The 13,907-nt window shown below is 52.5% G+C and overlaps 1 protein-coding gene across 1 annotated transcript in view; it reads right to left on the bottom strand.

Annotated features, from left to right (window-relative positions):
* The window catches only part of CSMD2 (CUB and Sushi multiple domains 2), a 248,493-nt gene that overhangs the window by 71,696 nt on the left and 162,890 nt on the right, over nt 1–13,907 (bottom strand). The window contains 6 exon segments of the mRNA XM_066204225.1: nt 847–1,038; nt 1,639–1,795; nt 3,324–3,493; nt 6,846–7,034; nt 9,705–9,920; nt 12,918–13,034. Of these exon segments, the coding sequence (XP_066060322.1) occupies nt 847–1,038; nt 1,639–1,795; nt 3,324–3,493; nt 6,846–7,034; nt 9,705–9,920; nt 12,918–13,034 (1,041 nt within the window).

Raw genomic sequence — 13,907 nt, 5'->3', positions numbered from 1 at the left:
AGCAGGGACAAAAGGTGGTCAGGGGGTGAGAGCCAAGGAAATCTCTTCCTGGAAGTTCTGGTGAAGGAAGGGGAGGTGTCTCCATCTCAAGGACCCTTCCCACACACAACTTAATTAGTGCAGATGCAATTAACAGCGGAGTTAATGTCAGTGGATCAGCAAAGCAGGGACAAGGGTGGTCAGGGCACGGAATCCACAAGGAAATAATTTCCTGGAGGTTCTGGAGGAGCAGGAGGCGTCTCCATCTTGAGATGCCTCACCGAGGACCCTCACCACAACTTAATTAGTGCAGACGGGGGTAATTAATAGCAGAGCTAATATCAATGGATCAGCAAAGCAGGGACATACAATGGCTAGAGTGGGGTTTCCAAGGAAATCCCAGTCTGGAGAGGGCTGGAGGAGCAGGGGCCGTCTCCATCTTGAGGACGCACAACTTAATTAGCGCAGGCACAATTAACAGCAGAGTTAATGTCAGTGGATCAGCAAAGCGGGGACCAAGGGGGTTCAGGGTGTGGGATCCAAGGAAATCTCTGCCTGGAGGTGCTGGAAGAGGAGGGGGAGGAGGAGGAGCAGAAGGAAGAGCAGGAGAAGAAGCAGAAGCAGGAGCAGGAGCAGGAGGAGGAGGACGAGCAGAAGCAGAAGCAAGACCAGGAGCAGGAGAAGCAGGAGGAGGAAGAGAAGGAGGAGCAGGAGGAGGAAGAGAAGAAGGAGCAGGAGGAGGAAGAGAAGGAGGAGCAGGAGGAGGAAGAGAAGGAGGAGCAGGAGGAGGAAGAGAAGGAGGAGCAGGAGGAGGAAGAGAAAGAGGAGCAGGAGGAGGAAGAGAAGGAGGAGCAGGAGGTGTCTCACCCACACAGGTCGGCAGGGGCTGGTCCCAGGCTCTCCTCTCCCCGGTGAGGCACACCAGGACCCTGGTGCCCCGCAGGGTGTACCCGGGGTCACAGCTGAAGGACACCGAGCTGCCAGCAAAGTGTCCCTCGTCGTGCACCTTGTACCCGAACTGGGGGATGCCGGGGTCCTCGCACTTGATGAGCTCAAAACCTGCAGCAGGGAGGAAGGGCAGCTGGTGGGGCCGGGGATTTCACAGCCAGGAGGGTTCCACACAAGGCCATGGTGGTGTTTTCTTCTTACAATCACTTGTTGGGGACCGAAAGGGTTGGAAACCAACCCAAAGGGTTGGAAATTAGTGGGGTTTTAATTAATGCTGGAGTTGTGATCTGGATTTCTGGGTCGTTACAGACTCAACAGGAAAGGTTTGATCGTATCTCCCAGGGAACAGGGTCAGGAGGAGAGGGAACGGCCTCAGGCTGAGCCAGGTTGGACATCAGGAGGAATTTCTCCCTGGAAAGGGTGGTCAGGCCTTGGAACTGCCCAGGGAGGTTTGGAGTCCCCATCCCTGTCCAAGGAATGCCCACATGTGGCACTCAGTGACAAGGTGGGGATCAGGGCACAGCTCGGACTTGATGGGCTTGAAGAGCTTTTCCACCCTCAACAACCCTGGAATTCCGATCCTTTCCAACCCCACTTCGGGTACAACATCACCACAGAAAGGACCCTTCACTCACACACGACACAAACCCCACACCAAATACACCTCGGCCTGCGGGATTCCCAGCACACACGCACGGGACTGCGACTCACTGGAGAACTGCAGCTCGAAGCCTTTGCTGGTGTTGGCAGCGTCGGAGATGAACTCCAGCCACATGGAGCTGGAGGTGCTGTTGATGCTGGTGCCCAGCAGCTCCGAGCGGCTGAAGGTGCCCAGCAGCCGGGCTGAGCTGTTGGTGCCGTCGTAGACCTGGGGGGGAACAAGGGATCCAGCCTGGAAAAGCCACTCCTGTGCTATTCCAGGGATCAAAACATCCCTGCCCATCCCTGCAAGTGTCCAAGGCCAGGTGGGATGGAGCTTGGAGCAGGCTGGGACAGTGGAAGGTGTCCCTGCCCAGGCCCCCTCCCACCCAAACCACTCCAGGATTTCTCTGCTCGGTTTCACTGAGCTCTGGAATAGGGAAATGCTGAGAAATTTATTCCAAAATGAGAACGAGGAAAGAAAATGTGCTGAGGTCCCTTCAGACACCTCACACCCCCTCATCCCATTCCCACCTCATCCCTGCTCTGCTCACAGCCACACCCTGGGCTGGCCTTTGGCTTTTTTTGGTGGAGCAGCTCCTGATAAATGCCCTGATTTGGGGTGACCTGCTCTCAGATCAAGGAATTTGCTCCCGGCACTGAGCTGATCCCATGTTTTGAAGAGAAAAGAGATGGAAACAACCAACCCCACTCTGAATTCCAGCATCAGGCTGGAAAAGCAGCTCTAACCCTTCAGGATTTGTGCCACAAGTGATCCAGGAGTGATCCACGAGTGCAAACGGGGACAAATCCTTTAGGCAACGTGAGCTGAGATCCCGGGATCTCAACTAGAAGCCTGACTTTGATGAAACTGCACAGTGCTGTCCACCCGAGGAGCGGGATTTACACCCTGGAGGATCTGCACCCTCCTCCTCACCCCTCACTTTGCACACAAGGCTGAATCTCCTCTACTCTCTTTTCCTGAAAAAACCCAATTTTGCCCCCAAAGACTGACTCAGAGACAAGCCTTGAACTCGCTGTGGTTTAAATAAAAAAGCCACGAATGGTTTTTTTTTCCTCCTTCCTTTCATGAGGACCAAGAGCAGCTCCTCATTACTGGAGAGAGGAACTTTCCTCAGATGAGCAGCTGATGACAAACCTGCTGAGAGAACGTAATTCCTGTGACAAGGAGTACATTCCTCGCATGAACAGGAAATCTTTCTCCCTTTCCAATCATTTGTGAGCTGGGAACGTGGATTACTCCTCTCCTGGAGTGTGACACTTCAGTGAGGACAGAGGCATTCCTGGGAAGATGCCTCAGCACATCCTGCTATTATTAATGCCTCCTCCAACACCATTCCTTTGGTTAATAAAAAACCTCAGCCTGGATTTGTCTCCTCCTCCACGGAGTCCTGGAGCTTGGATATTCTGAGCAGAGTCTGGAGTTCTGCATTTCAATCAGCCCCTTTTGGGGACAAACCAGCCTCGATTCTTCAAAGCACCGAAAGAATGCTCAGACCCTCACACTTCCGATGGATGAGGAGTTTTTCCCCTGCAATTCCACGGCTGAGAGCCGAAGTTTAGCTGATCTGGGGGAAATTTGGTCCTCCAAACTGCCACGCCAACAACCCCCCGGCACTGGAGCATTCCTGGGCTGACACAGCTTTTCCCAGAGGTCACTCCCACCTAATCCCATCAATATTTTAGAGCATTCAGAGGCGCTGCTCGAGCAGCTCCACTGCCCCAGCTGGAATTACCTTGAGGACATCTCCTGCCTCCAGCTCGAAGGTCCTGGCTTTCAGCTGGATGCCTTTCCCTGGCTGGCTCTGGATGGAGTAGATGCACTCGTGGTTGTTGTTGTAGTTCAGGGGGTAGTTGGGAGACAGCAGCACACCCTGGGTCCCCGTCACGGACGAGCCACACTCAGCTGCGCCAAGACACAGTGACAGGCACATTTCAGTGACCCCAGGCTCGTGCTGGCCACGCCACAGACATGCAGGTGACTGCTCTGAGGGCCACAGCTGCTCAGCCCTCCCTGCAGCAGGAAGGAGAGAGGCTTCTCCCTCTTCTTATTCACTGCTGATGTTTTAAGTTTTATCTTTCGTGCATTTCAGGTTCTGTGGTGCCCAGGGGTGCGGCTCTGAGCTCACAGTCAGTGTCACTCAGCTCTGCACACAGCAGGGACACAAAACAAATCCTTTCCCAAACGGAGACCCAAACTGGGACAAGTTTTCAGGCCCAAAAGCACAAACAAGGGTGGAGCGAAGGGAGGAACAAGGACGGGACTTCATAACCTGCAGCTGGAATTGGACAATTAAACCTCAACATGCAAATGCACCAAACTTATAAAAGTGTGAGACCTCGTGACCGTTTGTCCATTTTGTGCCCATTTTGGGTCCACCCTGGGTGCAGCCCTGGCCAGGCTCCTGTCCTGCCCAAGGTGTGTCCTAAAGGCCTTTTAATAAATCTCTACTTTATTCTCCAGCTCTGTCCATCCTCTGTTCCAGCTCAGCCTTCCCAAGGCATCACCACAACCTGCAGACTCTCCCCTTTCCCACCACATTTGCCCAGCCAGGCTTCTCTCCTCCTTCAGAACCTGCATAAATGGGAATCTGTGGAGAATCAGTGGGGAATCTGGGGGTGAAACTGTGGGAATCTGTGAGGAACCTATATAAATGGAAATCTGTGCCAATCTCTGGGAAATCTGTGTGAATCTGTGTAAAATTGGTACACATCTGTATAAATCTGGGTGAACCTGTGGGGAATCTGTGTAAACGTAAATCTGTGTGAATCTCTATGAAATCCGTGGGGATCTGCGGGAAATCTGCGGGAAATCTGCACCAATCTGCAGGAATCTGTGTAAAAGAAGTATCAACCTGTATGAACCCGTATCAATCTGTGCGGATCTGCCTCGGAACAACCCCACGCTGAGGATTTTCTGTTCCTCCCGCCGAGCTCCCACACGAGCGAGCCGTGAGTCACTGTTTTCCCAGCCTGTTTACCCTGGAAGATTTTCCTGCTGTCAAACACTGGCTGCCTGCTCCTCTGGGGCTCTGGAGACAGACAGGGACTGTCCCCACACTCCAAAGTCCCCCTCAGAGCAGTTTTTGGGATCAACCTCGTGTCCCTGAGTCCCCCACAGCTCCTGGAGCTGAGGGAACCATGCCAGGGCAGCTCCTGGCTCTGCTGCTCCTCCAGGGAAGGGTTAAGGAAGGAGCAGCAGCAGATGCACCCAGAGGAGGCATTCTGGAGGTGACTCTGTCCCCTGCTCTTGCCACGGGATGAAAAGCAGGATTTTGGCACAGAATCCCCAGGGATGATGCTGGGGACGTCTCAGGGAGCTCTCCTGGCCAGAGGGTTTGGACAAAGGAACAAAAAGCACTCTCAGTTCTCCCCAGCCCATCTCCAGGGCAGGAGCTGAATACAGAGTGTCTGGAAGAGCAATTCAATCTCCTGTGATCTTAATGAGTCAGTCTCCCGTTTCCATCCCTACCCAGGCAGATCTGATCTGAGTGGGGACACTGTGACAGAGCTGTCACCCTGTCACCGAGCTCTGGGCCATCAGCCCTGAGTTTGCCCTGTTATGATAAACCCAAGCTGCTCATTTCGAGCCAGGAACAGCTGCCAGGGCGTCCGCTTAGTGCTGCTGTCTGAGGCTCCAGTTTAAAGCTTTGTAAATGTTTGGTTTTTTTTTTTTCGATTCTCATTCTCCTGATGAGCTTTATCTGCAGCCTGATTGTTATTCCTGCCCTGAAGAGGCTGCCTGTCCCAGCAGGGTGAGACTCAGGGCTCAGCAACGCTGGGAAATTCAGCGCCACGGGCTGGGAGGAGGCAGAATTGGGCTCTGGTGGGGAGCTCTGCCCTGCAATGACCCTCAAAGGTCACCCAGAGCTCGGGACAATCTCCTGGGCAGGTCTGGCCACCAGGGGAGATCTGGAGGAATCCCTCTGGCTCTGGGTGAGCAGAGCGGGGAGCGATTTCCTATTGAGATTCTACACCAAAACACCGTGTGCCATCTTTTTCCCCAAGGTCTGGAGCACCCTCCTTCCTTCCAAATCTGTGTCCCTGTCCTGTCACACTCCCCAGCCCTGCCAGGTGAGAGTTCTGCACCCCCCTGCAGCAGTAACACAGCCAGGAGCCAGCTCCGTGCTGCAGATCAATCCTTCCCCTCCTCTGCCCTTGCATTCATTGATTTATCAGTGCCAGTGACAGCTGGATGGGCTAAAAACGGCCCTGCAGTGGTCAGGAAGGGAAAGGTCAGGAAAAGGAAGGGAAAGTTCAGGAAGGGAAGGTGTCAGAAACATGTGGAGAACAAGGGAGAGCTCAGAGCAAGGGGGTTTTCTCAGACATGTCCATAACAACGTGGGATTTGCCCGGGTGTGGAGGTTACAGCACCCTGGAATTCCAAGGGGGAACACTTAAATCCCGGGGCTGGTGGCAGGAACTGCCCCAGAAGGGAGGAGCAGCTCTGGAGTCACTGGGGCACATGTCACCTCCTGGGGACGTGCCACCCCCCTGTGCCCTGCTGGGGAGGGCACTGAGCCCCTGTGCAGGGCTGGGAGCTCCTTCCAGCTGCCTCTCCCCCATCCCTGCTCCAGATCACCCTGTGATCCCATCCCAGGGGTGTCACACACCCACCCCAGGGGTGTCACACACCCATCCCAGGGGTGTCACACACCTGAGGCGTGGTCCCAGAGGATGTCATCCATCCATCCATCCATCCATCCATCCATCCATCCATCCATCCATCCATCCCAGGGGTGTCACCTAACCCAGGAGCTGTCACCCACCCATCCCAGGGGTGTCACACACCTGAGGGGTGGTCCCAGAGGATGTCATCCATCCATCCATCCATCCATCCATCCATCCATCCATCCATCCACCCATCCATCCATCCATTCATCCATCCATCCATCCCAGGGGTGTCATCCACCCATCCCAGTGATGGCACTCATCCCACCCAGGGTGTCACCCATCCATCCCAGGGGTGTTCCCATCCATCCTAGGGATGTGACCCACCTCAGGGATGTCACCTATCCATCCCAGGGGCCTGTCACCCATCCCAGGGCATGTCCTCCATCCATCCCAGGGAATATCACCCATCCTGGGGATGTCCCCCATCCATCCCAGAGGGGCTCCCATCCACCCCAGGGCATGCCCCCCACCCATCCCAGGAGCTGTCACCCACCCCAGGGCATGTCCCCCCTCCATCCCTGCCCACCTCGACAGTGCAGCCCAGCGGGAGCAGCCAAGCAGAAGGAAAGCACATGACCACCTACCAACACACCTTGGCAGAGGCGAACTCCACACACGCCGTCTCCCGCCCAGGCAGGTGATCCTGGCCGCGCCCTCCAGCCGGTACCCCGGGAAGCAGGAGAAGCTCAGCACGTCCCCCACTCCGAACTGCAGCCCCTTCCTGATGCTGTAGGCCGGCACTTCTGGCTCGTCACACGGCTCCAGGTCGTATTCTGGAGGGGAGAAGTGGGTTTTATGGCACGGCAGGGGGGTACCTGGGATTCTGTCCTCTCCGCAGAGGACACGAGGATCCAAAGCTTTGATCCAGCTGCAGTGAATCCATGAGGATGGAATCCTGTCTGAGCCACGAAAACCCATCTGGATTTCACCCCCAACCTAAAACTCAGGGGTTCTGTCCTCTCTGGAGAGGACACGAGGATCCAAAGCTTTGATCCAGCTGCAGGGAACCCATGAGGATTCCAAGCCATGAAAACCCACCTGGATCTCACCCCCAACCTAAAACTCAGGGGGTTCTGTGCTCCCTGCAAAGGACACGAGGATCCAAGGGAGCTCTGAGCCTTGATCCAGCTGCAGGGAATGCCTGAGGATTCCAAGCCATGAAAGCCTACCTGGATTTCACCCCCAAGCTACAACTCCCCCCCAGCACCTGGATCCCAACCACCTCCAAAGGCAGCAGGTCCCAGCTCCTGTCACGGTGACACCGCTGGGGATGGGAATTTGTCATTGTCCCTCTGCTGCAGCCCACTGAGGATGGACTGATCCGGGTGGGATTTCTGCTGCCTCTCCATTTCTAATCCTGGAAATGGATGATCCTGCCCAGGGAAATGCAGGAGGACACTGAAGCTGCTGCTCCCAGAAAGGTCACGTAGGATTTTGGCCAAACTCACGTCTCTTGACCCCAAACCAGCTTGAAGAAAAACTCTTTTGAGGGTGTTTCTGGAAAAATCTCCAAGTCCAAAGCCTGTACATTAACATATATATATGTAAAGGAAGCTAAAAATAGAACTGACTCCCGTTTTCGCTTTCCAAGATAGGATGAAGCCTTGAAATACACTGAAAATGAGAGTTATAATTAGAGGCGAGCTTTTGAAAGGCAAAAAGCCATTTTCCCCTCATCAAAATGGGAGTTAATTGGAAATTTTCTGACTGGTTTCCACATTCAAATCCCTGACTTCAGAGGCCAGGAACAAAGGCACTGGGAACCAGGTTTCAGCTGCATCTATGGCAACAGCTCTGCCCGCCAGGGAGGGTGCCAGACCAAGCTCCACAGGAAAAATGGGAATTTCTCTCCTTCCCTGGGCGCTGAACCGGCAGCTCAGGACTGGGAAGGACACGGGGACAGAGGCAAGAGCAGCAGCAGAGCAGTCAAGCTCCTGTCCTCCCCTGACGGCTGCAGGGAATGGCTCCTGGGGCACTCAGGCAGCCAAGACCATTCCCTGGAATGGGAGCACCTGGCAGTCACTTGGAGCAGCCCAGCCCAGAGGACACAAACACCTCGTGCCCTTCAGCCATGAGCTGCCCTGCACTGCCACGCGTCCCTTTTTCGGGTCGCTCTCCAAGTCCCCGCGCTCCTGAAACTGCTGGAAATCAGGATTTCCTTTGACCAATCTGCATTTTGGATCACCACACCCACTCAAAAGCCGCCGTCACCGCCATGGTTTAGCAAGCACAGCTCAGCAGGGGATTGCTGGAACTTCTCCGGGCAGGAATTGTTTCCCTCAGTCAGGAAAATCTGGATCCCTCAGAGCCCTGCTGGCTGCAGCAGGAGGGGGCTCCCATCTGGTTCCACAGCAGAGCAACTGAGCCAGCCCAGCCAGGGAAAAAATCCTTTTTCCAGTTCCCTGGAAATGCCAGTGGGACCGTGGAAACCCGGCCTGGGATATGCCAGGTGTGTGTTAAAATCCCGGAATGGTTGGGGTGGGAAGGGACATCAGGAATCACCCAGCGCCACCCCTGCCATGGGGACACCTCCCACTGTCCCAGGCTGCTCCAAACCCCAATGTCCAGCCTGGCCTGGGACACGGCCAGGGATCCAGGGGCAGCCACAGCTGCTCTGGGAATTCCAGCCCAGCCCCTGCCCACCCTCCCAGGGGGGAATTTCTTCCCAATGTCCCACCCAAACCTCCTCTTTCCCAGTCTGAAGCCATTCCCTGTGTCCTGTCCCTCCATCCCTTGTCCCCAGTCCCTCTGCAGCTCTCCTGGGGCCCCTTTAGACCCTGGAAGGAGCTCTGAGCTCTCCCTGGAACCTTCTCCTCAACCCAAATCACTTGCAGAAAAGTGGGAAGGGAAGGGAAGAGAGTGAAAGAAGGAAAGGGAAGGAAAGAAGGGAGGGAAAGGAGGGAGGAAGGGAAGGAAGGAAGGAAAAGAAAGGAGGAAGGAAAGGGAGGGAGGGAGGGAGGGAGGGAGGGAAGGAAGGAAGGAAGGAAGGAAGGAAGGAAGGAAGGAAGGAAGGAAGGAAGGAAGGAAGGAAGGAAGGAAGGAAGGAAGGAAGGAAGGAAGGAAGGAAGGAAGGAAGGAAGGAAGGAAGGAAGGAAGGAAGGAAGGAAGGAAGGAAGGAAGGAAGGAAGGAAGGAAGGAAGGAAGGAAGGAAGGAAGGAAGGAAGGAAGGAAGGAAGGAAGGAAGGAAGGAAGGAAGGAAGGAAGGAAGGAAGGAAGGAAGGAAGGAAGGAAGGAAGGAAGGAAGGAAGGAAGGAAGGAAGGAAGGAAGGAAGGAAGGAAGGAAGGAAGGAAGGAAGGAAGGAAGGAAGGAAGGAAGGAAGGAAGGAAGGAAGGGAAAGAATCAGAATCAGATTCTGATTCTGAAGAGAAAGAAAGGACAGAAGGAAGGAAGGGACGGGAGGAAGAAGGAAGGGACAGGAGGCAGCTTCGGGCAGCCCTCTCACCCGAGAAGGTGATGTTGAAGCCCTCGTAGGACATGGAGAAGTCGGAGATGAAGCGGATCTGCGCCGAGAAGTTCCCGAAGAGGCCGGCGCTGAGCGGGGCCGGCAGCCGGGAGCCCGTCAGCTGCTTCAGGGGCTGGGCAAAGCTGGAGTTCTCGGTGATCAGCAGGTAGTCGTGGCCGTTCTCCAGGTGGAACGTGTGGAAGGTGAAGAACACACCTGGCAAAAGGGGGGAAAACCACAGCTGGAGTCATCCCACAGCGTGCCCAGCCCCTGCTTCCCACCTGCAGCAGGGGGGAAACCACGCTGAAATCCTGGATTTTCTTATGTTACAGATGAAATACGTAAAAACCCTAAAATTTGGGTGTGGCACCAGGCCCAGGCCCTGGAAATGTTGGATTCTTGTGTCCTTGTCAGGGAGGACACACACTTGCTCCAGGGACAGAGCAGCAGCTGAGGGAGCAGCCCAGGGGAGCTTTTTATTATCAAAGTGTCGGCTTTAAATGGAGAGCAGGAGCAGCAAGGCTGGAGCTGGGAGGGCTGGAAAACAAGCGTGTTCCAGAAGGAATTCCTGCCTGGAAAACCAGGATTGAAGCCCAGCCCGAAGGTCAGGGAGGCTTCTCCAGGAGTGTGTCATGGTGCAGCTGCAAGGACCTTCCTGTGATGGGCAGAATCGGAGAATCATGGAAAGATTTGGGTGGGAACGACCTTAAAAAATGTCTTATTCCATCCCCCCACCATGGGAAGGGACATCTTCCCCTAGACCAGCCTGATCCAAGAAAAAACCCGGCTTTTATTCCCCTTTCCTTGCCCAAAATAAACCCCACAGCAGCTCCAGCCACGGAAATCCTCGGCCAAACACGGCAAAACCATTTTGCCTCTTCCTCCCAAATTCAATTTGAAGGATCTGAAACATTTGGGGAGAAGGCTGTGACCTTGCTGCATTTGTAAATGAGCCAGAGAGGAGTAATGGATTACTTAAAGTCCCCTTCACACCTCCAGACACACAATGGGAAGCACTTCGGGCTCCTGCAGGAGCCTCCAGCGAGGTGATTTTTCATGCTGGAATTTCAAACACCATTAGAAACACTTATTCTCTGGAAAATAATTCCAGCTTGGAAAGAAAAAATAAATAAATACATAAATAAATAAACAAACAACAACAACAACAACAAGGCAGTGAGAGAGCAGAGCCAGGCAGGATCTGAGCTCAGGAACTCTGTCACAGCATTGTCACAGCGACTTAACAAGCCAAGGAGGTGCCAGGCAATAAAAAGCCTCTTTGCATTTAGATGGATTTTTCCATCCTGGCTCTCCGAGCATCCAGGGCAGGCTCCCGAGCCCCTGCTCGGGTGGGGTTGGGATTTATCCAGCTCGGAACCCCTCTGGAGAGACCCAGACACCTCCAGGCAAACCCAAGGATGGAATTTGGGGTTTTGGGAGAGATCCCCTGCTTGGCTTGGCCAGGTTATTTTATTGAACGCAATAATTCACACCCTGAGGGTTGGCTCTGCATCCCAGCATTCCCAAAACACAACATTCCAAAAAAACAGCAGGAAACATGCAAAATAAAGCCCAGAGGAAGATCCTCCTCCTCACTGCCCATTCCCAGTTCATGTCTGGAGATCAGGGAAAGCTCTGGAGAGATCCAACATCCAACCCCACAGCATCAAATCCCAGCTGAATATTCCATTGATCCCCGGCTCTCTCCAAGGTTTGCTGCTCTCCCCTTCCAAGAGGTGAAGGTCAGAGAGGCTGGCAACCAAGAAGGAGCTTTCCCCATGGGATTGGGAATGAAGGAATTCTGGGATCATCCCAACCTTCACCCCTCTGCAGCACCTCAGTGCCCCTCCAGTCTCCCAGAAGGATTTTTATGACCCAAAGGTTGGGTCATAAATAATATTGATAATTCCTTCTTTATATCCATTCTGTGGAGAGCATTTTTAGTCTCACTCTTCCCTCCTCCCCTGCAAAATTCCACGAAAGCAGGAAACTTCCCAGAGCTCCCAAATGTTTGTTATTCCCACCAGGAGCACGAACCAGAAATAGATCCAGCCTGAAAACTGGGATGTGGGGAATGCAAAATGACTTTAATTCTCCCCTGACAGCAAATTTATACCCTCAGCTTTAGCAAACCCAGCCTAAGGAAACAGAAATAACGCCACCCCCTCCTCTGGAATCAACACAAGAATAATTCAGTTATCCTGGAGAACATGCCCAAACTCCAAGTTATTTTTTTTTAAGGTAAAAAACTCCAAGCAGAGGACACGAGGCTCCTCCAGCACTGAAGGGCTGTGGAACTGCAGCAAAAAGGGCTAATTATAAACTCATTCTAAAGGATTTGTGACCAGCTAAACCTTTGCTCTGGTCTGCAATTTACGGTGGCACAGAACATCTCTGCAAACACAAGGTTGGGCTTTTTTTTTTTCCCTTTGTCTCCCCCAATTCTCTGCAGAAGAAACGGCAAAACAAATCAGAGGGGAGAGAAATCACTTTGAAGCGGTGAGATTAAAAATAATGGTCCCTCTTTAGGCATTTAAAGACCTCTAAAATTAAGCTGCTGTTAAAGTCCACTTGAACAGCCCGGGAGTCCATAAAGTGTCGCAGGACAAGAATTGTTGGAGCAGTTGGGGCAATTCCAGGGCTCGTGCTGAGATATTCCCAAAAAAAACCCTTGGAGGGAAGGAGCTCCATAAATCCCTCAGGAGGGCAGATCCCTTTTTGTGACAGGGACAGGACCCAGGGCAGGCAATGATTTTTAGGATATCTGGATGTTTATCCAGCCACATCCTGATTTCAGGAGAGGGCCACAAAGGTCTGGAACAGGAGATAACACGAAGTTTGATGATAAGAATTTTCCCTTCTCCACTTTAAAAGGATGACGAGGCGACATCAAAACCCTCTGGATTTTGTCCAGGGACAACGGGATCATCACTCCTGAGAGGAACTTTTGGATCCCACAGGCAGAAGTTTCTCTCCCCCTGCCCACCACTCTCAGGCCTCTCCAAGCTCTCTGAAGCCGAGATTTCTGGAGGGGCTGATGAAACCCCAAAGTAACCCCAAGTGTAAAAAAATCTTAAGTAGTGTAAAGAATAAAAAAATATAAGCCAAACCCTAAAGAAGATTTCTGACCCCATAACCTGAAACTTCCCATGGGAAGAAATTCAGAGCCCAGTTAAAGTAGAAAAATACTCAGAAAAAAAAAAACCCTCTCACCTTTCCCATGGGATGTTTCTATCGTCCACGTGCAGTTCAAGTTGTTGGGATAAAAGTCAGGGAAGCCTGGGGAGAGGATGGTGCCACTGGAGCCACGGATGTAGCCCCCACAGAGAGCTAAAAACACCAAAAAAAAGGGAGAGAAAGAGTTCAATAATCCAGAATTTTTCACAAGCTGGGAGGAAAAAGGAAAACCAAAACCCAGTGCAGGAAAAGCCAACAAAAGAGACTGATCAACCCAAACCAAATCAACCTAAAATGGTCAAAATCCATGGATCAACCAAAATCTACCAAAATATATTGATGAAACAGCTCTGGGAGCTTTCCAGCTGCTGCTTTGGCAGTGAAGAGGAGAGAGAAATCAATAATCCAGAATCTTTCACAAGCTGGGAGGAAAAAGGAAAACCAAGACCCATCGCAGGAAAATCCAACAAAAGAGACTGATCAACCAAAACTGGGCTTTGTTGGTCAAAATCCAACAAAATCCATGGATTGACCCACCGAAATCCAACAAAATCCATGGATTGACCCACCAAAATCTACCAAAAACATTGATTAAAACCTCTGGAAGCTTTCCAGCTGCTACTTTGGCAGTGAAAATGAGTTCAACAATCCAGAATCTTTCCCAAGGTGGGAGGAAAAACGAAATGCAGGAAAATCTAACAAGAGACCGATCAACCAAAATCGGGTTTTGTTGGTCAAAATCCAGCAAAATCCGTGGACTGACTCACCAAAATCTACCAAAAAAACATTGATTGACCCATGAAAACCCAACAAAATCCATGGATTGACCCACTGAAATCCAACAAAATCCATGGATTGACCCATCAAAATCTACCAAAATCCATGGACTGACCCATCAAAAGCCAACAAAATCCATGGACTGACCCACCGAAATCCAACAAAATCCGTGGATTGACCCATCAAAATCTACCAAAATCCATGGATTGACCTATCAAAACTCAACAAAATCCATGGACTGACCCACCG

The sequence above is a fragment of the Chamaea fasciata genome, unplaced genomic scaffold (assembly GCF_029207755.1).
Source record: "Chamaea fasciata isolate MVZ Bird 193981 ecotype frontalis unplaced genomic scaffold, bChaFas1.0.hap1 SCAF_26, whole genome shotgun sequence".
Taxonomy (NCBI): Eukaryota; Metazoa; Chordata; class Aves; order Passeriformes; family Sylviidae; genus Chamaea; species Chamaea fasciata.
Note: the sequence above shows the minus strand (reverse complement) of the source record. Positions and strands in the feature narration are given on the sequence as shown.